At 44.6% G+C, this 26232-nt stretch overlaps 1 protein-coding gene across 2 annotated transcripts in view; it reads right to left on the reverse strand.

The window, feature by feature from the left end:
• nucks1a (nuclear casein kinase and cyclin-dependent kinase substrate 1a) overlaps positions 1-26232 on the reverse strand; it is a 50060-nt gene that overhangs the window by 12748 nt on the left and 11080 nt on the right. For both annotated transcript variants that reach the window (XM_086011155.1, XM_086011156.1), the window contains 4 exons: positions 22288-22393; positions 21648-21730; positions 19961-20104; positions 6106-6261 (listed from right to left, as the gene is read on the reverse strand). In XM_086011155.1, coding sequence (XP_085867281.1) covers positions 6106-6261; positions 19961-20104; positions 21648-21730; positions 22288-22393 — 489 coding nt within the window. The remainder of the gene's footprint in view (positions 1-6105; positions 6262-19960; positions 20105-21647; positions 21731-22287; positions 22394-26232) is intronic.

The raw sequence follows: 26232 nt of genomic DNA on the forward strand, positions 1-26232 counted from the left end.
GATATATACCACAAAAAGCAAAGAACCCAGTACTGATATGTAGGCAAATCTCAGAGAAATGTGCAAATAATAGGGTAATAATAATGGGGGATTTCAACTTCCCCAATATTAACTGGGATAGTCAGAGTGTGAAAGGCAGAGAGGGTGTAGAATTCTTAAAGTGCATCCAGGAGAGCTTTTTGAGCCAGCATGTAGAAGGTCCTACAAGAGAGGGGGCAGTACTGGACCTAATTCTAGGGAATGTGGCCGGCCAAGTGGAAGAAGTGCTAGTAGGTGAGCACTTTAGTGACAGTGACCATAATATGGTGAGATTTAAGGTGGTCATGGAAAAGGACAGGGATGGGCCGGAAATAAAGGTTCTAAATTGGGGGAAGGCCGATTTTAATAGGATAAGGCAGGATCTGGCCAAAATGGACTGGGATCAGCTACTTGTAGGAAAATCCGCATCAGAGCAATGGGAGGCTTTCAGAAGGGAGATTGAGATCATACAATGGCAACATGTTCCCGTAAAGGTCAAGGGTGGTTCCAAAAACCACAGGGAACCTTGGATGTCAGGGGATATACGAGAATGGATTAGAAAAAAAAAGGAGGGCTTTTGGCAGATACAAAAGGCTAAAGACGGAGGAAGCCCTAGAGGAGTACAAAAAGTGCAGGGGGATACTTAAAAAAGAAATTAAGAGATCAAGGAGGGGTCATGAAATAACACTGGCGAGCAAAATAAAGGAAAATCCTAAGATGTTTTATAAGTATATTAAGGGTAAGAGGATAACTAGGGAAAAAATAGGGCCCATTAGGGACAAAAGTGGCAATGTGTGTGTGGAGCCGGAAGATGTAGGAGGGGTTCTAAATGAATTTTTTGCATCTGTTTTCACTATGGAGAGGGACGATGTAGACATAGAAATAGGGCGGGGGGACTGTGATATGCTCGAACATATTAACATCGAGAGGGAGGAGGTATTGGCGGTTTTAGCAGGCCTAAAAATGGATAAATCCCCAGGCCCGGATGAAATGTATCCCAGGCTGCTGTGTGAGGCAAAGGAAGAGGTTGCGGGGGCTCTAACACATATATTCAGAACCTCTCTGGCCACAGGGGATGTGCCAGAGGACTGGAGAACCGCTAATGTAGTACCATTATTCAAGAAGGGGAGTAGGGAAAAACCGGGGAACTACAGGCCAGTGAGCCTAACATCAGTGTTGGAAAATTATTGGAAAAAATTCTGAGGGACAAAATTAGTCTCCACTTGGAGAGGCAAGGATTAATCAGGGATAGTCAACATGGCTTTGTCAAGGGAAGATCATGTCTGACTAATTTGGTTGAATTTTTTGAGGGGGTGACTAGGTGTGTGGATGAGGGTAACGCAGTGGATGTGGTATACATGGATTTCAGTAAGGCCTTCGATAAAGTCCCGCACAGGAGACTGGTCAAGAATGGAATCCAGGGTGCCTTGGCACATTGGATACAAAACTGGCTTAGTGGCAGAAGGCAGAGGGTGATGGTCGAAGGTTGTTTTTGTGACTGGAAGCCTGTGGCCAGTGGGGTACCACAGGGATCGGTGCTGGGTCCCTTGCTGTTTGTGGTCTACATTAATGACTTGGATATGAATGTAAAAGGTATGATCAGTAAGTTCGCGGATGATACAAAAATTGGTAGGGTGGTAAATAGCGAGGAGGGTAGTCTCAGTCTGCAGGACGATATAGATGGGTTGGTCAGATGGGCGGAACAGTGGCAAATGGAATTTAACCCAGAAAAGTGCGAGGTGATGCACGTTGGGGGGACAAACAAGGCAAGGGAATACACAATGAATGGAAAGACCCTAGGCAAGACGGAGGGTCAGAGGGATCTGGGTGTGCAAGTACACAGATCCCTGAAGGCGGCGGAACAGGTGGATAAGGTGGTAAAAAAAGGCATATGGGATACTTATATTCTATGCCTCGGCTAATGAAGGCAAGAGCAAGGAGGTTATGATGGAGCTGTATAAAACACTGGTTAGGCCACAGCTGGAATACTGTGTGCAGTTCTGGTCGCCACACTACAGGAAGGATGTGATAGCGTTGGAGAGGGTGCAGAGGAGATTCACCAGGACTGGAGCGCTTCAGCTATGGAGAGAGACTGGGCAGATTGGGTTTGTTTTCCTTGGAGCAGAGGAGGCTGAGAGGGGACATGATTGAGGTGTACAAAATTATGAGGGGCATAGATAGGATGGATACTAAGGAGCTTTTTCCCTTAGTAGAAGGGTCAATAACTAGGGGGCATAGATTCAAGGTAAAGGGCGGGAGGTTTAGAGGGGATTTGAGAAAGAACTTTTTCACCCAGAGGGTGGTTGGAGTCTGGAACTCACTGCCGGAAAGGGTTGTGGAGGCTGGAACCCTCACAACATTCAAGAAGCATTTGGATGAGCACTTGAAATGCCATAGCATACAAGGCTACGGACCAAATGCTGGAATATGGGATTAGATTAGACAGGGCTTGATGGCCGGCGCGGACACAATGGGCCGAAGGGCCTCTATCCGTGCTGTATAACTCTATGAACCCTGCGGAACCCCACTGGAAACAGCCTTCCAGTCACAAAAACACCCTTCGACCATTACCCTTTGTTTCCTGTCTGAGCCAATTTTGGATCCAACTTGTCACTTTGCCTTGGATCCCATGGGCTTTTACTTTCGTGACCAGTCTGCCATGCAGGACCTTATCAAAAGCCTTGCTAAAATCCATAGAGACTATATCAAATGCATTACCCTCATTGACCCTCCTTGTTACCTCCTCAAAAAATTCAATCAAGTTAGTCAGACACGACCTTCCCTTATCAAATCCATGCTGACTGTCCCCGATTAATCCGTGTCTTTCTAAAATGAAGATTTATCCTGTCCCTTAGAATTTTTTCCAATAATTTTCCCACCACCGAGGTTAGGCTGACTGGCCAGTAATTACTCGGTCTATCCTTTCTCCCTTTTTAAACAACGGTGCCATGTTAGCAGTCCTCTGGCAACACACCTGTAGCCAGAGAGGATTGGAAAATGATGGTCAGAACCTCTGCTATTTCCTCTCTTACTTCTCTTAACAGTCTGGGATACATTTCATCCGGGCCTGGGCATTTATCCACTTTTAAAGCTGCTAAACCCCGGTCATATTTCCTCTCTCACTATGTTTATTTCATCTAATATTTCACATTACTCCTCCCTGATAGCAATGTCTGCATCATCCCTCTCTTTTGTGAAAACAGATGCAAAGTATTCATTAAGAACCATACCCATGTCTTCCGCTTCCACACACAGGTTACCTTTATGGTCCCTAATAGGCCCTACTCTCTTTAGTTATCCTCTTGCTCTTAATGTATTTATAAAACTTCTTTGGGTTTTCCTTGATTTTACTTGCCAATATTTTTTCATGCCCTCTCTTTGCTTTCCTATTTCCCTTCTTGATTTCCTCCCTGCATTTTCTGTACTCCTCTCAGCTTTCTACAGTATTGAGTCCTCGGTATCGGTCATAAGCTTCCCCTTTTTTTCTTTATCCTACCCTGTATGCCCCTCGATATCCAGGGAGCTCTAGATTTGTTAGTCCCACCTTTTTTCTTTAAGGGAACATACTTGCTCTGAACCCTCACTATCTCCTCCTTGAATGCCTCCCACTGCTCGGACACTGATTTACCGTCAAGCTTCTGTCTCCAGTCCACTTTGGCTAAATCACCTCAGCTTAGTAAAATTAGCTTTTCTCCAATTGGAGAACTTTTATCCCTGGTCCATTATTGTCCTTTTCCATAACTACCCTAAATCTAACTGAATTATGATCACTACCACCAATATGCTCTCCCACTGATACCCTTTCCACCTGCCCAGCTTCATTCCCTAAAACTAGGTGCAGAACCCTCTCTTGTTGGGCTTGCTACGTACTGGTTAAAAAACATTCTCCTGAATGCATTTTAAGAATTCTGCTCCCTCTATGCCTTTCACACTAATTTTATCCCAGTTACTATTAGGGAAGTTAAAATCCCCTACTATTACTGTCCTATTTTTGCACGCCTCATAAATTTGCCTACATATTTGCTCTTCTATCTCCCTCTGTTCGGGGGTCTTATAGTACACTCCCAGCAGAGTGATGGCCCCTTTTTGTTTTTCAGTTCAACCCATATGGCCTCATTTGATGATTCTTTTAAGAGATCCTCCCTCCTCAGCTGTAATTGATTCTTTAATCAATATTGCGACCCCCCCTTTTTTTTTTACCCCCCTATCTCGTCTGAAAACCCTGTAAACCAGGAATGTTGAGCTGCCATTCCTGCCCTTTTAGCCATGTCTCAGTAATAGCTTTAATATCATACTCCCACATGTCTGCGCCCTCAGCTCATCTGCTTTATTCCCTAGACTCCTTGTGTTAAAGTATATACCATTTAGCACTGCCAAACTCCCTTGATGTCTATTTTCTAGCCTTTGTTTCCTCTGTCTACCAAACTCGCTTACTAATTTTCTGCCTTCCATTTCCAGCTTTGTTTCTCTTCCTTCTGAATCCACTCTCAGGTTCCCATCCCCCTGCCAAGCTAGTTTAAACTCTCCCCAACAGCACTAGCAAACCCCGCCACGAGGATATTGGTTCCGGTCCTGTTGAGGTGCAACCCATCCGGCTTGTACAGGTCCCACCTCCTCCAGAAACAGTCCCAATGCCTCAGGAATCTAAAGCCCTCCCTCCTGCACCATCTCTCCAGCCGCGCATTCATCTGCTCGATCCTCCGGTTTCTGTACTCACTCGCATGTGGCACCGGGAGTAATCCGGAGATTACTACCTTTGAGGTCCTGCTTTTTAATCTCTTTCCTAGCTCCCTAAAATCTGCCTGCAGGACCGCATCCCTTTCGCTACCTTTCTCATAAGATGCCTCCGCCTCAATTACACATCAACAATTTAGACTCTAATTTACCGACATTACATAAACGCAAGCCTACAATTGCATGAACTAGTCAGGATTTTGCTCCTACCACAAAAATTACTTACTGCGCACTTGCATTTGGCTTCATTAGACTTACTATATCTATGCTGTACAATTCATTAAATGCAACCTTGCCTTTAAAAGAACTATTCCTAATTGGAACCCAAATATAAAATGATAGCAAGATCTATTCATTTCAATGAGGTTGCTTAACAGTATAACACAGAAGTAAGCGAGACAGCCTAAATTTATTTTGTTTTGCCCACTACTCTCAGTCACCATCCCTTCTTTTGCAGGTTATAATCCCACAGGCACCAGAAGTACTCTCTCATCCAACTGTCCGCTCCATGTGAGAGAGACTAGATGGTCGAAAACAAAAGTATTTCAACTTATGGAAGGAACCACAGCTAAGCTCAGTCCTACTTTCACCTGATGTCTACACACTGGCTAATGTTTCCTCTAAGCATCAATTGTAGCCACTGACTACCACGGTCAGCTAACTCAAGAGACCAGGGACGACCAGGTCTGAGAGACACAGCACCACCCCTCAGATAGTATAACTACTTATTCAACCACCAGAGGGCAGTGTACAATCTCACCATTCAACCACCAGAGGGCAGTGTACAATCTCACCTTTCAACCACCAGGGGGCAGTATACAATCTCACCATTCAACCACCAGGGGGCAGTGTACAATCTCACCTTTCAACCACCAGGGGGCAGTGTACAATCTCACCATTCAACCACCAGGGGGCAGTGTACAATCTCACCTTTCAACCACCAGGGGGCAGTGTACAATCTCACCATTCAACCACCAGGGGGCAGTGTACAATCTCACCATTCAACCACCAGAGGGCAGTGTACAATCTCACCATTCAACCACCAGAGGGCAGTGTACAATCTCACCTTTCAACCACCAGGGGGCAGTGTACAATCTCACCATTCAACCACCAGGGGGCAGTGTACAATCTCACCATTCAACCACCAGAGGGCAGTGCACAATCTCACCATTCAACCACCAGGGGGCAGTGTACAATCTCACCATTCAACCACCAGAGGGCAGTGCACAATCTCACCATTCAACCACCAGGGGGCAGTGTACAATCTCACCATTCAAAGAGGTCACAATGACAATCTTACCATGCGCACAAATACTATTGAAGTCTTCTAAAGGCACAAATCTTATCACTCACTTTCCTGAACAGCCTCTTCATCTTCTTCCTGCTCTTCTTCACTCCCTCCATCATCCAACAGGATTTCTCTCTGTTTGCTTGCAGCTTTAGATGCAGCTTGCCTTTTCTGACGACCGTCTTTCTGGCCTTTTTCATCTTCACTTTCATCATCCCCTGCTAAATGATGCAAATAGACACTGGATTTAATTTTAAAAATCACCGAAATCCACAGTGCTTATACTGGAAGACACCATTGACACTTGTGACGGTCAGTGCATTGACACCTTTTTGAAGTTGTGACAGTAACCTCACTCAATTGCCACAGGGGTGGTTGGTGTAGGACATGGAAAAAAATGACACTCAGTTAGGAGTGCTACTCTGAAGGTGGGTCACAGTAAAAGGACCCTTCCTCTGCAGTTAGCCATGTTCTACATGACCTTGGACAGTGACACAGCAAACAACCTTCAGACAGGCAGTGATTATTCTTTCGTATCAAGTAAACCCATGGTACACACCATGTGGTGATTTCTCCACCCCCCCACCAATCTTCTCCCCTCTTCAAGGTGCCACCTCTTGCAGGGATACTGCTCCAGAAACAGTCGCATATTGCCCTAGTGGCCATTCTTCAGGAGAGGACACGCACAGCAAGTATCGGCGGGCTATTCAAGCACGGAGAACATCACAGCTGAGCCCGATCTTTTCCTCACCTGTATTTTCAAACAGGTTATCAGGGCCGTAACACACGGTTGCGGGGGCCAACTGCAGCACAGGTTGACATCACAAGCATCGGGGAGTTTATATGCTGTGCTTTTATGTGCCCAACAGCCGCGTCACCACAACCCTTTTGGTGGTGGTGACCATTTTGAAGCCATCATTTGGAACTATAATATAAAGATGTCATCAGCAGTGCATTTATGAAGAAGTGAAACTGGTTAAAGTGCCAGCAACAAATTTATAAATCTGACAGTCAGTTTCTCAAGTGGCTGCATCCAGCACATTGCACAGGCGGTTAGGGCACGCTGGCTGTTACGGCACGCTACCAACACTCGTGGGTCAACTGCAAACAAAAACTGATTTTAAATGAGTGTGCTATTTCTGTAGCCAAAGATAAATAAATAAAAATACATTGATTGATTGGAACATTTTTACATGATTGCTATAATTAGTGATATTTATAGATCATCATAATCCTTAATCCCCATTTGTCAACCATGGCAATGTTTTGAAATTGGCTATCACAAAGAAGGCAGACAGGCATTGAAAACAGAGGCAAGAGCAAAATACTGTGGATGCTGGAAATCTGAAATAAAAAACATTAAAATGCTGAAAATCCTGGGCTTCTCTGGGGAATTACTCACTTTGCACCCTTGAAAGGCCACAGTGGAAATGGACTGAAAATGGAGGGTCTGTCAGACGTTGGGAAAATAAGTGTCATTCATTTAATGATCTCATGGCCCAGAGTAGTGACATTTAAAAAAAAATAAACTCTTCATACCATCCACTGCAATGTTCTCTTGTACAGCCCTTCCAGACAACTTAACAAGAACCCCTAAAAGTAACCAATGCACTGAGCTATTCTGGACTCCAGAAAGTCTTTACTGTTCATCTGCTCTCAATACATTCTCATTATTTATTCATATCTTCCACCATTTATTTTCCAGAAGAGTAAAAAAATCAAATGCAGCATTAAAGGCAGATTTTGCAACTGCTCATTCAGAAAGTCTGGCATATTGTTCCCCAGAGGTAAATGGTTTGGATGAACAACTTTTATTTTACAGAGCATCGTTGTACCCAGATCCTAGCACCAGCTCACTCACCTTTGTACATTTGCCCAGTTTTAATTTGGAGTTTTTTCCCTACTCAAAGCTACACGCAAATTATTTCCCAGAAATAATCCAGCGTTTTGTTGCCAGGTGGTATCGCATTGATTGGTAGAGGGGGGAATCGATGAACTCTGGATTTAAACCAATTGAGATCTTCAATTCTGCAAAAAAGTTATCTGGTTAAGGGATTTGATAGCAAGAAAAAATAAACCACACCATGTTCTAGCTTCCCACGTGGTTTAGAAAGGCATGGCAAACACAGGAAATTACCTGGCAACAAAATGCTGATCTCGGGAAACCAGTTAAAGGCAACCCTCAGGGTAAAGCTGCCTCCTCGGTAAAGGCCACCCAAGTCAGACAACCAAAAGCAAGGAGGGAGGATATAAAGGGAGTCAAATCTATGCAAGGAAGCGTCGTGTTTCAATAATCAGCTACGGAAACATCATAAAAGATGCAGAGGGCCAGCCATCGCAGTGAACATTAGAAAAAACTTTACACGCTGAAACAATCACTAATCCATCTCACGTGCCGTTGCCCATAGAGAGAACGGGATACGCTGTTCAATTGCTACGGTGGAGCGGTGTTTAACCCGACTTATCCCTCTAATGCCAGTGCTCTGAATAAGCACATAATGAGGTAAATTAGAGGCTATTTGCTGAATTAATTTTAAATCGGCAGCTGCTCTTCAATCCTCCCGACCTCCCAACCGGGCAGGGGGGGGGGGGAGCCATGTAATGAAGGTCAGAAGAAATGCCTAGCTTTATAAATTGTCCAGTTGTGATTTGCTGCTGTTTTATGAAGATGATGTTTGAGCCAATCAGGTGCAAGTGTGATGGAGCTGTGCGGAGATGCAAGAAAGAAAAAAAAATGAAGGTTATTTCCAAATAAATACTCTGGGATTAGAGCGTTGTTAACTGGAATTGCAGCATACCATCCCACAACAAAGAGAGAGAAAAGCCAAGTACTTGTGAAATCACGGAGATCTTCTAACTAGCAGTGTACTGCAGCAATGGGACTTGCAGATTACATGTTGGAAGTAAAAATAGAAATATACCTTAAAATGGGAAGATTTTAAATGAAGCAGAGGAACCTCGGTGTCAGATATACAGGTCATTATAAAAGGTAACGGCGCAAGTAAATAAGGCCATGAAAAGGCAAGCAGAATCATGATATGGGTTTTGCTCGTCGACAAGGCTAGAGGGCGCAAATTTAAAATAATCATTAAAATATTGAGGGGTTGGAACAACTTTCATTATACAGAGGATAGTCTGAACGTGGAATTCTCCGCCTTAAAACCAGTGCTGAAGTAGAGTCCACAAGTTCTCTTTAAAGGGAATGAAATATTTTTCAAAAAAGAGGAATATTAAAATTTACAGGGAGCAAGCAGCACAGTGAGATTAGACTAGGGGTGCCCACATGTAGGAAAACATCACTGCAGACACAAGGGACGAATTTTGTGCTGCAACATTGCCAAAAGAGTAATACATCATTCAAAGTAGTAATGGAAATGCCCAAACAAAAAAAAGGGTCATATGCAAAGAAAACATTTGACTAAAAAGCCAACTGAAAGCATTCCCCACACGGCTGTGTTTACTGGTCAACAGTAGCAGCAGGGGCAGAGAAAAGAGCGTGTGCAAAGGCACAAATGATTCTATTCCATTCTGAAAATGAAACCCATTATTATCCTTCAAATCATAGGCGTATTTGGTTTGAGCTGCCAGTCGCCTCATAATTTCAGACAGAGTGCACACAAACACGGAGAAAATGAGACCACCCCACTACATATTAGAAAGAACAGTGACTGAAACAAGTTTCAATGAAGCAACATCTCAGGAGTCAGGTGTCAACAAGCTGCATTAGTGTTGCTTAGTTAATGGGACACCCAACCTCTTGTGTTACTACCCTGTAACACAGACTAGTCTGTACCCTGGTTAAGAGGTTTTTTAAAATCACCATTACTGATAGCACAAAACGGTCTGGTGGCTTGCAAACATGATCAAAAACTAGGCAGAAGAAAAAGGTGCGCTATACAGCAAATGTAATTCAGTGAGGAAAATTGGTTTATGAAGTGAAATTGCACAAAATTGTCAAAAATGTTAGAGAATGGATGGGAGAAGCACTTTTAGTAGAAAGGCTTATATGGGGGGGGGGGGGGGGGGGGGGGGGGGGCGGGGAAAGCATCCACGTGGAGGATATTTGTATTGTTTCATGAACTATCCTCTCCAACAGGCTAATCCTTTCCAGTCCCCATCCTCTGATAAAGTTACTCAACTATCAAGTATGAAACCATCAGTGATTGTACATTATCTTGAAGAAACAAAAACACAGAATCTGTGTCCTTGATGCTAATCAGGAAGCATCTAAACTAAATATGGTGGGCATAACATCAAACTTTTAAATATGCCCCACAAATCAAGAGTTCACCCCCCCCCCCCCCCCCCCAAACATTATGTATGACTTCCTTCCCAACTGGTGAGGTGATTAATAGCAACGCTCTGAAACCAGAGGGAGCACATCGGTTCTGTCCCCTATGTTTGAAGTTTCAGATTTCAATCGTGTCGGGATGCTCTTGTACAAATCCTAGCTACTGTTTCACATCAGCATTACCAGAACAGTAGTATAGTGGTTATGTTACTGGGCTAGTAATCCAGAGGCCTGGACTAATGATCCGGAGACTTGAGTTCAAATCCCACCACGGCAGCTGGGGAATTTAAATTCAGTTAATTAAATAAATCTGAAATGAAACGATTGTTAAAAACCCATCTGGAAATCGGTCTGGCCAATGTGTGACTCCAGACCCACAGCAATGTACAGTTTAAACATGTTCGTCGCCTGTGAAATTACTCAAGGACAAAATCAGAAAGAGTGCAGGAGACTTTGGTTTATCTGGAGGTTATGTCCAGAATACTCGGTCTAACAGCAAAAATCAGGAGCCGTTTTCTGTAAGTTTTTTTAGTTCTCGTTGCTTTCCCCCCCCCCCCCGCCCCCCCCCCCAAAAGTCAGGCACTGCAAGGTCTGTAGCTATAGCAACAGCTTCAGCTAGAGACGCTTGCAGCTGCAGCCGACTGTTTTGAAGCTGACAGGGTTTGTTGATTCACACGGAGCTTTTCAGTTCCGTATCTCTCAACATTAACGCTGGTATGTCCGGCACTTTTGATGGTACGGCACCAGCTCGGTCCCGTCAGTGCCGGATATCAGAAAGTTTCCTGTATTGACTATATTTTATGTATTGTACAATATTCCTGCTATTCTGTTGATCACATGCCTATTTCTAAATTCTAGAATGAATATTGAACAATGCCCTCCCAATTCATATTGATAACACATTGAAGGTTTTAAAAATATATATTGTGGCTCAAGAAAGCAAGGATCAATGAGCGATGCAATGTCCCAGTCACAGTGTTCACACGGACCAACCATCGGTCTCAGAAGGTGGTTACCACAGCAATCACCTTGTGCTTCCTAGGGACCAATGACAGTAGCGATTGTTCAAAGTGGCACACTCAGAACAGTCATAATTACTACTAGCCAATGCTAGTTGATATTAACATATAAAACAGCCGTATGACTAGCACTGGTCAAAATTAGATTGCTCACAACAGAACACAAATCATTGAAGAAAAAATTAACAACGGCTTCTGGATTCACGCCATCAACTCAAAACAGTTGTAAACAAAAGCCGCAAGAGAACTCACTGCACACTTGGGATGCCGTCCACTATCTTGCCCCAAGTGTTAAAAGAATCTTCCAAAAAAAAATTCTGATGTGCTTGAGAGCATTTAATTGAAAAAAGAAATAAAGCAGGATCACAAGCACCAAGTCTGAAGGCAGTTAAAAAGGTACAGGAAGCTCTTCTTTATCCGGCACCGACAGGACTGGCGTGGTGCCAGTTGATCAAAAAGTCCGGATTACAGAGAGGTATACTTACCAAGGTACGAGAGCCCCCGTACACGGCCACAGATCCAGGAGTCCCTGTTGCATGGTAACAGGTGCAGGAGCCCCGGTTACACGGCCACAGATCCAGGAACCCCGGTTACACGGCCACTAATATGAAGTCAAACTTACCTGAACCTACTCCTGAATTTTGCCGGTTAAGAGAGATTTCCGGTTATTTAGGTGCCGGTGAAGAGAGTTTCCTGTAGCAGTGTATTGTACCAGCATATACGAGTAGTGACAGATTCCTACAGACTAATGGCTGTTTCCAGCCAAGTGAAAAGGCTCAAATTGAAACTTAAAAAAACTATGCATATATACATAGGTTTAAAAAAAAAAAATGGAATTAATGCTAGGATCTAGTTACTGGATAAGTACGACCCCTCCCTGATAATGTCCCAGGTATACAATTTTTTTCCAATGGTTTACAGAAACAAAACACAGAATCGGCGGGAATCGCGGGCTGAGCGGCTGTATAAAGGCCCCCGAGACCCAGGTAAGGCTTCAATGCGAGAATCGCGGGCTGAGCGGCTGTATAAAGGCCCCCGAGACCCAGGTAAGGCTTCAATGCGAGAATCGCGGGCTGAGCGGCTGTATAAAGGCTCCAGAGACCAGGTAAGGCCTCAGTGCGAGAATCGGCGGGAATCGCGGGCTGAGCGGCTGTATAAAGGCTCCCGAGACCCAGGTAAGGCTTCAGTGCGAGAATCAGCGGGAATCGCGGGCTGAGCGGCTTTATAAAGGCTCCCGAGACCCAGGTAAGGCCTCAGTGCGAGAATCAGCGGGAATCGCGGGCTGAGCGGCTGTATAAAGGCTCCCGAGACCCAGGTAAGGCTTCAGTGCGAGAATCGCGGGCTGAGCGGCTGTATAAAGGCTCCAGAGACCAGGTAAGGCCTCAGTGCGAGAATCGGCGGGAATCGCGGGCTGAGCGGCTGTATAAAGGCTCCCGAGACCCAGGTAAGGCTTCAGTGCGAGAATCGCGGGCTGAGCGGCTGTATAAAGGCTCCAGAGACCAGGTAAGGCCTCAGTGCGAGAATCGGCGGGAATCGCGGGCTGAGCGGCTGTATAAAGGCTCCCGAGACCCAGGTAAGGCTTCAGTGCGAGAATCGCGGGCTGAGCGGCTGTATAAAGGCTCCAGAGACCAGGTAAGGCCTCAGTGCGAGAATCGGCGGGAATCGCGGGCTGAGCGGCTTTATAAAGGCTCCCGAGACCCAGGTAAGGCGTACCAATCTCCAATCTTGGAACTCAGAGGGAAGGAGAGAGGTAAAAAGTAATCCAAGTGTGACGTCACCAGAAAGCAGGTAAGTGATTGGTTGGTATTTCTCTCTTTTTAAGCTTAAACTCTGTGGTTTATAGTTTCTAAGGTGCGATATTCATCATCTAGAATCGGGGCAGAGGGTATTTAAGAATAATATTAATAAATTTAATTAATTACATAGAATGGGAGATCAGGTGATGTGTTGCTGCTGCAATATGTGGGAGCTGGTGGACACCATTGATGCTCACGGTGATCACACTTACAGCAAGTGTTGGCTGCTCAAACACTGAGACACATCAGGGAGGGGGAGAGTTACCTGGACTCTGTATCAGGAGGTAGTCACACCAATTAGATTAATTAATTCAGATGTAGTCCGTGGCCAGGGTCAGGATGGTGTGACTAGAAGTGAGGCAGGTACGGGGATCCAGGAGGTAGTGTTGGAGGAGCCGCAGCCCTTGCTCTTGTCCAACAGGTTTGAGGCTCTTACTCCCTGTGAGAATGGGAACGGGGACTGCGGGGAGGATGAGCAACCCGGCCACAGCACCGTGGAGCCATTCAAGTGGGGGGAGACAAAAGAAATGTTGTAGTGGTAGGGGATAGTATCGTTAGGGGGATAGATAAAGAGTTCTTTGCAGCCGAGAGGGAGAGTCCCGAAGGCTGTGTTGCCTGCCCGGTGCCAGGGTTAAGGACATCTCCTCTGGGCTGGAGAGAAACTTGGAGTGGGAGGATCCAGTCGTCGTGGTCCATGTTGGTACCAACGACATAGATAGGACAAGGAAGGAGGTTCTGCTGAGGGAGTTTGAGCAGCTAGGGGCCAAATTAAAAAGCAGAACCACAAGGGTAATAATCTCTGGATTACTACCTGGGCCACGTGCAAATTTGGCTAGGGTAAATAAAATTAGAGAGTTAAATGCGTGGCTCAAAGACTGGTGTGGGAGAAATGGGTTTTGCTTCCTGGGACACTGGCATCAGTACTGGGACAGGAGAGAGCTGTTCCGTTGGGACGGACTTCACTTGGCCAGTGCTGGGACTAGAGTCCTGGCGAATCGAATAACTAGGGCTGTAGAGAGGGCTTTAAACTAATTAGTGGGGGGGGGAGGTTTTAAGAGAGCGAAAAATAAAAATGACAGCGGAGAAGGCAATAGAGCAAGGTAGCAGTGGGGGAATTAAAAACCAGAGCGTGTCAGGAAGGGACAGAATGTATAATGATAAAGGTAAAGTAGTAAAAGGGGTAAAAGCAGGAATAAATTGTCAGAAAACATATTTGAAAGTTCTTTATCTGAATGCACGCAGCATTCGTAACAAAACTGACGAGTTGACGGTACAAATAACTACACATGGGTATGATCGGGTGGCCATTACGGAAACATGGCTGCAAGATAATCATGACTGGGAACTAAACATACAAGGGTATTTGACAATTAGGAAGGACAGACAGGAAGGAAAGGGAGGTGGGGTTGCTATGTTAATCAAGGATGGAATCACTGCAATAGTCAGAAATGATATTGGGTCAAAGGATCAGGATAGTGAAATAGTTTGGGTGGAGATAAGGAATAATAAAGGGAAAAAAGTCACTAGTGGGCGTAGTCTATAGGCCTCCTAACAGTTGCAACTCTGTTGGTCAGAGTATAAATCAGGAAATAGTTGGGGCTTGTAATAAGGGAACAGCTATAATCATGGGGGATTTTAACTTTCATATTGACTGGACTAATCAAATTGGGCATGGCAGCCTTGAGGAAGAGTTCATAGAGTGTATTAGGGACGGGTTCCTTGAGCAGTGTGTAACTGAACCAACCAGGGGGCAGGCAATCTTAGATCTGGTCCTGTGTAATGAAACAGGATTAATAAAAAATGTCCTAGTAAAGGATCCCCTTGGAATGAGTGACCATAATATGGTTGAATTCCAAATTCAGTTTGAGGATGAGAGAGTTGGATCTCAAACCAGCATACTGAGCTTAAATAAAGGAGACTATGAAGGTATGAGAGTAGAATTGACTAAAGTGGACTGGGAAAACAGATTAAAGTGTAAGACGGTACAAGAGGAGATATTTCACATCTTTCAAGATAAATATATTCCACTGAGGAAAAAGGGGAATAAAAGAAAAGACAGCCATCCGTTGCTTAGTAAAGTAATAAAGGATAGTATCCGACTGAAAACAAGGGCATACAAAGCAGCCAAATCTAGTGGGAGGATAGAAGATTGGGAAGCATTTAAAAGCCAGCAAACAATAACTAAAAGATTAATTAAGAAAGGGAAGATAGATTATGAAAGTAAACTAGCAAAAAATATAAAAACAGATAGCAAGAGTTTCTACAGCTAGATAAAAAGAAAAAGGGTGGCTAAAGTGAACGTTGGTCCCTTAGAGGATGGGACCGGGAAACTAGTGGTGGGGAACATGGAGATGGCAAAGACGCTGAACATATATTTTGTATCAGTCTTTACAGTAGAGGACACTAAAAATATCCCAACACTGGACAAACGGGGCAATGGAGGGGGGGGGGGGAGCTAAACACGATTAAAATCACTAAGGAGATGGTACTCAGTAAAATAATGGGACTTAAGGCGGATAAATCCCCCGGACCTGATGGCCTACATCCTAGGGTCTTGAGAGAAGTGGCGGTAGGGATTGTGGATGCATTGGTGATTATTTTCCAGAACTCCCTGGACTCAGGAAAGGTCCCGGCAGATTGGAAAACTGCTAATGTAACACCCTTACTTAAGAAGGGAAGTAGACAAAAAGCTGGAAACTATAGACCAGTTAGCCTAACATCTGTGGTTGGCAAAATGTTGGAGTCCATTATTAAGGAAACAGTAACAGAGCATTTGGATAAACATAATTTAATAGGACAGAGTCAGCATGGTGTTATGAAGGGGAAGTCATGTTTGACAAATTTGCTCGAATTCTTTGAGGATGTAACATACATACAGGGTGGATAAAGGGGAACCAGTGGATGTAGTGTATTTGGACTTCCAAAAGGCATTTGACAAGATTCCACACAAAAGATTACTCATCAAGATAAGAAATCACGGGATTGGGGGTAATACACTGGCATGGGTGGAAGATTGGCTATCTAACAGAAAACAAAGAGTTGAGATAAATGGTTCATTCTCGGGCTGGCAATCAGTAACTAGTGGTGTTCCGCAGGGGTCAGTGCTGGGACCCCAACTCTTTACAATCTATATTAACGATTTGGAGGAAGGGACCGAGTGCAACATATCCAAGTTTGCCGACGATACAAAGATGGGAGGGAAAGCAGCGAGTGAGGAGGACATAAAAAACCTGCAAAAGGACATAGACAGGCTAAGTGAGTGGGCAGAGATTTGGCAGATGCAATATAATGTTGGAAAGTGTGAGGTTATGCACTTTGGCAGAAAAAAATCAAAGAGCAAGTTATTATCTAAATGAAGAGAAACTGCAAAGTGCTACAGTACAAAGGGATCTGGGGGTTCTGGTGCATGAAACACAAAAAGTTAGTATGCAGGTGCAGCAGGTGATCAGGAAGGCCAATGGAATCTTGGCTTTTATTGCAAGGGGGATGGAGTATAAAAACAGGGAAGTCTTGCTGCAGTTATACAGGGTATTGGTGAGGCCACACCTGGAATACTGCGTGCAGTTTTGGTTTCCATATTTAAGAAAAGATATACTTGCTCTCGAGGCGGTTCGGAGAAGGTTCACTCGGTTGATTCCGGAGATGAGGGGGTTGACGTATGAGGAAAGGTTGAGTAGGTTGGGACTCTACTCATTGGAGTTCAGAAGAATGAGAGGCGATCTTATCGAAACATATAAGATTGTGAGGGGGCTTGATCGGGTGGATGCGGTGAGGATGTTTCCACTGATGGGCGAGACTAGAACTAGGGGGCATAATCTAAGAATAAGGGGCTGCCCTTTCAAAACTGAGATGAGGAGAAACTTCTTCACTCGGAGGGTAGTAAATCTATGGAATTTGCTACCCCAGAGAGCTACGGAAGCTGCAACATTAAATAAATTTAAAATGGAGATAGACAGTTTCCTAGCAGATAAGGAATTAGGGGTTACGGGGAGAGGGCAGGGAAGTGGACGTGAGTCTAGATTCGGATCAGCCATGATCCTATTGAATGGCGGAGCAGGCCCGAGGGGCCGTATGGCCTACTCCTGCTCCTACTTATGTTCTTATGTAAAACTCAGTTCTGAAGTGCTCCGTCACGTGGTGTGCAAGGAGAAAAGCAGATACTGCAGCTTAACCACCTCTGCTTCCTAGCACTGGGTTTATTTTCATATGCATCAGCAGTCAAACAAAACTAGCATTTCCGCAGTTCTTATACAATGTTTTATTGCAACTGCTTATAAATCAAGACTGAAAATAAATTGAACTAATGGAGCCCAGTGCTAGAACGCGAGTGCACTTCTGGAAGATTCCAGGTTTGATCCTTCGCCTGCAGCGAGTTAATTAATCTCAACCACCAGGAGCACAATAATAGTCTTTGGTGTCCATGGGTTCGGAAGATTGAGGGCGGGGGCAAGAAATGAAATCAGGGAGGGGGTTCCTGCTCCAATCACTATCCATTAACCATTATCGGAGAGCACACGTGAACCTTGGCTGACGACAGCATCAGGCTTCACTGCAACATCCTTCACGATGTAACACTCAGTGTCTGAGCTTAGACAAAGCAAATGATTTCGCGGCTAACGTATCGGTGCCTGTGGATCCGTATCCACCTTCAGAATGGGAAGGCAAGAAAGGAGATAAAGTTAAGGGCATGATGGGGTGGGGTTGGGGCGGGGAAGATAGGGAGGAACGAGAAGAACATACATACCTGGGACACATCTACAGGTAAGTACTTACCATTCAGGAGTACTTACTATAATTACCTTCTTTAAAATAGAAGTTGTTTGGAGATTGGAGTTATCCTTTAAGCAGCAATTCCAGGAACCCAGAAAGAAGAAATCCCGCGTTGCCAAAAATTATTATATACACACAAAGTTATGAGTATGAATGATTTTTGTCATTTGACTAACTGCTTTGAAAACAATTCCATTTAAATACAATTATACTGGGGTACCTGTCCGGAAGGACACCCACATGGCCAGCTTCGAATTAACTAGATTTCCACCCAACGGTTACAAAACATCGTCTGAAGCAGCAATGTAAAAGAGCGATGATACAGTATAGCTCTGGCGTGGATTTTTCATAAACCAATGAATAGTAAGCTGAAACGACAGCCTGCGACCTGCCCCCAATTACAGACAACTGCTCCCCTGCACGTCTTCATTACTGTTCAATTACTGTGGACTATTCCGGTTTTCAATTGGAGCTCTGTGCGGCAGTGCAAAGCACAGTAGCACAATCCCAGAACACACACACGATCCCTGCTGAATTATCAAACTTAGCACTTCAGAGAGTGTGCGCGCGTGGGTGAACCAAAAAAAAAAAGTGCGGTCACTAGGCTGTTCTCAAACATCCCATCTACGAGCCAACAGTGGCACTGGCAAAGACAGTGGGAGCTCCACCCTAATGGTTACAGGTGTATGGCCAGAAACTGAAAGGAAGAAAAAAACTATCCATTTGATAGTCCGCATGACAGCTTAATGTAGATGGCCTATACTCGTACTACCTTGCATAGTGAAACTGTTCCTTCTCCACCCCACCCAGATAGCTCTAGATCTACCTTATGGTGTTAGAGTGAGTCAGAGATCAAGAAGGTCCCAGATTTGGGACATGCCGAGGAACAGCTGACAGAGCTTTCCCACTCCTAATGATTGTCCGGTGACTTCTGTTGGAACGGCACGAGTATGGATGCAGGGCAAAGACAATGTTAAGCTTTGCGCAGGCTCCTGGCTCATCGTGAAGAATGGAACGGCTAACTGAGGAAAACAACATTAGACAGACAGTGACATTGTAGTTCTGACAAAGTTTCTAAACTGCCCAGATGGTCTTGATTTTCAGAGTTAAATGCACTTACAGACAATTGAGTGGATACAGAGAGAGTGTTTCCACTTGTGGGGAAGAGCATAACTAGAGGCCATCAATATAAGATAGTCACCAAGATATCCAATAGGGAATTCAGATGAAACCTCTTTACCCAGAGAGTGGTGAGAATGTGGAACTCGCTACCACAGGGAGCGGTTGAAGTGAATAGTATAGATGCATTTAAGGGGAGGCTGGACAAACATACGAGGGAGAAGGGAATAGAGGGTTACGCTGATAGATTTAGATGAGGAAAGACAGGAGGAGGCTCGAGTGGAGCATAAACGCCAGCATGGACTGGTTGGGCCGAATGGCCTGTTTCTGGGCCGTATATCCTATGGAATGTAATCCTATGTAGATCTCGGCTCGGATCCCTTGATCTGTCTGGAGTTTGTTATTTTGGCCAGCGTCCTAAGACTAGGTACAGGAATAAAATCAGTGAGGGTTTCTGCTCTTGATAACTACACAGTAAGCCTCTACTAGAAGGTTCACGTCAGGCGAGGGCAGGATGAGGGTTAACGACAGTCAGGGTAGAGCTTTTACAAACAAACAAATCTGGGCTAAGCCTTCAACTAACTAACCTTGCTCTACATACAAGGTTGTATTTTTGTATAATAAGCTGTTGCCTGTGCAATATAAATAAATCGTACAAGTTCAGACATCATGGAAAGTGCCCTGCCTTCCACCAAAAGCCTTTCCACACCTTCTTAGCCCAATCTGAACTTCCCAAGAACCACAACTGATGGGCATTCCACGACACAAACCACCTGCGGCCCTTTCCCCAGATTTCGGAGATGTCCTTTTCAGCTTTCGTTCCTCCCTCCTTTCGTCTCTTCGCGAGTTCTCAGTCACCGTCACCAACATCAATCTCGATCACTACCCATTTCCTCCTCATCTCAAAACACAAGATGTAACTCACCTTCAGCTGCTTTCCTGGGCTTTTTCGGTGTTCTTTTCTCCTTCTTCTCTGCTTTAGTCTTTTTTCCTTTTTTGCCCTTTTTCTTGGAAGCCTCATAATCACTGTCGCCATGGTCCAAATCGTCCTCACTTCCCATGTCCTCATCTGAAAGTAAATTACAGAACATTCTTACGAAAGCAAACTAGACTGAGCATCACTTCAGGAACTAAACCTGCAGATGGTTCATGACAGCCAGGTAGAGAATAGCAAATCGGGTAATCGAACACCGAAACCGCGACAATGTCTCAGCCTCATCACTAAACGGAGCACAGATCAATGGTGGTGATTATTATTTCTACAGCGGTAGGTGGAGGGGACGGAGAAGGTAAAAGGAACAGCAAAGATTGACAGAACACCTTCTGCCCTGCAGCGACACCTCTGTCGAAGTTCACAGGCCAAAACAATCCACTAACGCCGAGGCCGATGGCAGGAGCAAATCATTTCTAAACTAACCAAGCTGGAACCGGCGAGCTGGGAAAGTGTTCTACATTCAGTACATCAACCAATATTCTGCCTCCCCCTGGCCACCAGGAAGTGCAATACCACCCCAAAATGATACCGCCATCCCCACCCCACCCTTGTTGCTGATCTGGAACCAAGCAGAGTCGGGAAAATGAAACCTTGTATCTCTTCACCGTGCAGTAAGTGTTCCAAAATGCACCACTGCCACTTGTTATTTAAAAAATCGGGTTAAAATCACTCAAGACTGTGCGCAATACACATCCACAAGGCTTGAAAAATAGTCTGAGAAACCACACAAAGAAAACCAATAGCAGAACAAGCATGCACAGGAACAATCAATCAGCCAGAGAGAAACCGAGACGCTTGTATATATAATAAAAGGAATAAAAACAAGACCAAGAGAAAAAAATACATGTAACCACTCGCACAGAAAACTACTGCTGTCATATCCTATTTTGCGACCGTTTAACATTTATAATTGACTTCCATGATTTTCTGCTGGTGACCAAGTTATCCCAATGATCTCAAAACAAAAAAAATTGTAGCAAATCCTGTAAGTTTTACTGTGCTTGAATTTCAAGCAGAGAGGGGCACGAGAGTTCGGATCTACAAGAAAGCAGTCCCCTAATGTAAGCTCACCACTATGTTTTGGCACTAAACACCTTTCGTGAAAGTTATATTCTCAAGATTTCAGATTACGGCGTTTCCCATTTGCTAAACTTCTACAGACTAGAAATTCCTACCCGCTGGAATTCTGTATCGAAATGAGGTAAGTAGCTGAGAGTCAGGAAACTGCATGCAACAATTTTTGAGCGCCAGGTGAAAAAGTCACATCTCATTTTATCTCTTCCTTTTGCCAGCTTTTTAAAACGGTTTATTTTTCTTCAAGTTCCTTCAGTTTTGCTGTTAAAAACCACCAGCTAAGGATGACAGACTGTCTTAGTTTGACATTGTTGTTGTTCCATTGATTGGCTGGTGGGACACTAGTGTGTTCAAAGACTTTCTTTCCCCCGCAGAAGTCCCATCACCAGCTGACCAGATTCATTATAACATGTGGGCATAATAGCCGCCAGGAATAATCAAAACCTACAAATGCAGAGCTGTGAGACATACAACTACACTTACATGAGGTTGCTTCCTTCGATCTGACCTTTAACCTGTACCATACAGTTTAATGTAAACCCACCAGGTGAATGGGATGTCTCCTTCTTGGACAGTGCAATGGCAGCCTTCAGGTCCTTCTCATACAGCTTGTCGTCCGATTCCTCACTGCCAAATAAATGAGAATACATGCCAAGATTTCTTACATATGTACACAGAGAGAGATATAAATAGCTGTAACTTTTCCCAACTTTGACAATGATGCATTGTGACAACAAAATAAATCCTTGGTTCTGGTAATGAACCCAAGATGAATGGGGTTTCAAACTGCCAATACCCAATTGCTACTTGTTCATGTAATCCACCTATTCAACTTGAAGATAGTCTCTTTCATGGTCATTAAGGTCAAGGGTGAACAGCCGACAAACCAGCCGAGACGCTGATGCCTTCATCTTGCTTTCTGGAGTTGAATTTAAACTTGTGCCTCAGAGCAGAGTCAACGTGTTTAACAACAGCACTGCTGCCCAACATCAAGGAACCACAAACCACGGCCTAACATTTTCTATACCTGAAAAGAATCTGACCTGAAGTCAGAAATTAACGGCAGTCTTCTACACCAAGCAATGTACCCACACGATGCAATCCTTCAGAAATTTATCAAAAACGTACAAGGTAATCCTTTAAAACCAAAACATGGACATTGAAGAGTTCCCGTAAAATGTTACCTTTCATCTCGAGCATTTTTTGCAGACTTTCGTTTGTTTTTTCCTTCCCTGGGAGATGCTCTTGCTCTCTTAGCCGGGGGGGGCGAATCTCTTCCATAAGCTTCATCTGCAAGCAAAGATTCTGATTAATATTGGTATTTCTCCAATTCCCTACATCCACTATGACAAACCAAATGATGCAGTTTACCAGGCTGGGGGAAGAAAGAGGATATCCTATTATTCAAGAACATGAGACAACACCCAAAGATTGGTAGCCAGTGCAACGCAACTAGGGTTCAGATCCAATTAGTTCCTACCCAAAACATTTTATGAATATGCCATAGAAGCAAGCAAATATGGTAAAGATGACACATGGGTAGAAATGAAGTATTCAGAAAGCAAACTTGTGCAGTCTGCAATAACAAACTGCCATCACGAGATGGCTTGTTGCATCACTAGTTTTCTTTTCCATAGTCTCCGCTATACCAACAGCATCCTGGTGTCTTTAACTTTTAAAAATAAGTGTCTAATGATGCATGGAGGTGGGAACTGCTACAGGTCCCAATCACAATGTTAGCAGCTCAGTCTTACAGCACCTGCTGGTTACCGAGTTCCAGAAACACTTGAAAATGATCAGAAAAACAAATAAAGGGATTGAGGCTAAGAGGGGGGTCAGATATGAAGATAAATTAATTTGATGCAGAAGAGAAGCAAGAGGGAAGAGAGAGCAACTGGGACAGAGTTGCAGTCAGTTGCCAGGCCAACTAAGGTGGGTTGAATCAAACGTGTGATTACATTACTGTAAACCATACATGAGCAAGTTAAACCACAATCAGTAGGGCCTCAAGATCACTCCAAGGACTGTTTAATGTTCATGACTGCGCTGTCATTTAATAATACTGTTTACAAACAAGGATTAACAATTACATCCTAATCAACACATTGTCGCCACACCAATGTTCTTGTTAAGCTGCAGTGGTCTGGAGGTCCCGTGCAGGCCGCTCAGTAGCTTTTAAACAGAAAAACCGCACTGCGTGGAACTCTGAAAGGGGTCACACACCCAAAATAAAATTAGAGGGAACATTGCCCCACACCCTGATTAATTTTCACTTTACCATTCTTCTCTTGAAGGCATCGACTCCGCTGGGGTATGACTCCGCAGGGAGCAAAGCCACTTGTAACCTCATGACCTACAAGTCAGGACAATAAGTACTGGCAGGCTATTCAACCAAGAGGATATCACAACCATACACGATCCTGTCCTTGTACGACGCCCACATGTGTACACTACCAACACGGTGACTGGACAGCAATCAGAATCAAGGATCCTGACCAATGTTTCCCTCCTCACCCATGGACTCTTCTTCGGCAGTCCCTCGGAACCGAGGATGACTTGCTTCCACATTAAAAAGGAGTTCGCAGGTGACTGGTGAGTCCAATGCGGGACCTACAGTCTCTGTCACAGGTGGGGCAGACGGTGATTGAAGGGGCGGGTGGGTGGGGTGCTTGGGTTGACGTGCGCTCTTTGCGCTTGGCTTCCGCTTGCTCCTGGCGAAGAGACTCGAGGTCAACTGTCGCATGGCAGCACAAATCTGCTCGAGATCAGCCAACATGGTAAAAACCAGGTATGCAACCAGAGAACCTCTTGGTCTAATGTAGTCCAATAGAAATAATGGTGAGGCTATCAGCACTCACCGTTATTATGAAGCAAATCAGACAGCAACTTCTGGCGTTCACTCAAGTGCAGTAAAGACAGAAAGCAGAGAGTAGGGATAAAGGGTAGCACGGTGGCATAGTGGTTAGCACTGTTGCCTCACAGCGCCAGGGACCCGGGTTCGAATCCGGCCTCGGGCGACTGTCTGTGTGGAGTTTGCACATTCTCCCCGTGTTTGCGTGGGTTTTCTCCGGGTGCTCCGGTTTCCTTCCACAGTCCAAAGATGTGCGGGTTAGGTTGATTGGCTATGATAAATTGACCCTTAGTGTTAGGGGGATTAAATACGTGGGGTTACGGGTATAGGGTGGGATATGTGTTGGTGTAGGGGTTACTGGGATCGGGTGGGATATGTGTCGGTGCAGGCTCGATGGGCCGAAATGGCCTCTATCTGCACTGTGGGGTTTCTGTGATTTCTGTGATTCACAGTGGCAGAAGGTGGGTAGTGGTTTTCCACAAGGATCAGTGCTGTGACCACTGTTCACAATTTATATTAACGATTTAGATTTTGGAATCAAACAATTTCTAAATTTGCAGATGACACCAAATTGGGGGGATAGTCAGACGACTGCAACAAATTACAGGAAGACATTAATAAACTTGCAGAATGAGCATATAATTGGCAAATGAAGTTCAACACAGATAAATGTGAGGTATTACATTTTGGTAGGAAGAATAGGGAGGTCACTTATTGCTTGGAGGATGAAAGTCTAGGTGGAGTAGAGGTGCAAAGGGATCTCGGAGTACAAGTACACAAATCACTAAAAGTTGCGACACAGGTTAACAAGGCCATAAAAAAAAGCAAACCAGGCACCAGGGTTTAATTCTAGAGGGATAGAATTGAAAAGTAGTGAAGTTATGCTAAGCTTGTATTGAGCCTTGGTTAGACCACACTTGGAGTACTGCGTACAATTCTGATCGCCATATTATAAAAAGGGCATAGAGGCACTGGAGAGGGTGCAGAGATTTACAAGGATGATACCAGAAATGCGAGGGTAGACCGATCAGGAAAGGATGAACAGGCTGGGTCTCTTTTTGCTTGAACAAAGGCTGAGGGGTGACCTAATAGAGGGCTTTAAAATTATGAAAGGTTTTGACAGAGTGGATACAGGGAGAGTGTTTCCACTTGTGGGGAAGAGCAAAACTAGAGGCCATCAATATAAGATAGTCACCAAGAAATCAAATAGGGAATTCAGAAGAAACTTCTTTACCCAGAGAGTGGTGAGAACATGGAACTCGCTACCACAGGGAGTAGTTGAGGCAAATAGTATAGATGCATTTAAGGGGAGGCTAGCTAAGCATATGAGGGAGAAGGGAATAGAGGGTTACGCTGATAGAGTTAGATGAGGAAAGACGGGAGGAGGCTCGAGTGGAGCATAAACACCGCATGGACTGGTTGGGCCGAATGGCCTGTTTCTGTGCCGTATATCCTATGTAAAAATGCGGAAATTACAGACTTGTGCATTGAGTGGTGCTGGAGTTTTGCTAAGTGGGAGAAAAATCATTTAAGTGTATTTTGTGAATTTTAGTGTGTTAAGTCGTCAATTATTTGAAGTAAGTTTAATTTTTTAAGGGTTTTTTAAACTCTTGGGCAGTTTAAACCGGAAGTAGAATCCGGGTATAAAAGGGGAGGGGCTAGTGCAGTCCACGGAGTGCCTTGTGCATTGAGTGGTGCTGGAGTTTTGCTAAGTGGGAGAGTTCGGATAAGTGGGAGGTGAGGGTGTGTTTTTTGCTCTGTTTTGTTCCCCACTCCCAGGCTTGGACAACACTGCGGAGGCGGAGCAGCGAGACGAGTCAACCAAACAGGCCCCACAGACAGTATTCAAGGAGGAGGTTGGTGATCAGCTGGTTGGTTGGTTTTCTTCCTTCTCTTCTCTTTTATACCTTTAAGTTGGTAAGTCCTTTGAATAGTGGTGTGACATTATCATCTATATCCGGGCAGGGTCTTCATAACAAATAATAAGAAATTTAATTAATTATATAGAATGGAGCAGGTGATGTGTTACTGTTGCGAGATGTGGGAGCCGGTGGTCCCCATTGAGGCTCACGGTGATTACATCTGCGACAAGTGTTTGCTGCTAGAGGAACTCAAGTTCCATGTTATGGAGCTTGAGACCGAGCTTCAGACACTGCGACACATCAGGGAGGGGGAGAAGTTCCTGGACTCTATGTTTCAGGAGATGGTCACACCTATGAAGTTAATTACTGCAGATGTAGTCCGTGGTCAGGGACAGGACGGTGTGACTACGAGTGAG

This window comes from Somniosus microcephalus, chromosome 18 (genome assembly GCF_052327205.1).
Source record: "Somniosus microcephalus isolate GS21.2 chromosome 18, FLI_Smic_1.0, whole genome shotgun sequence".
Taxonomy (NCBI): domain Eukaryota; kingdom Metazoa; phylum Chordata; class Chondrichthyes; order Squaliformes; family Somniosidae; genus Somniosus; species Somniosus microcephalus.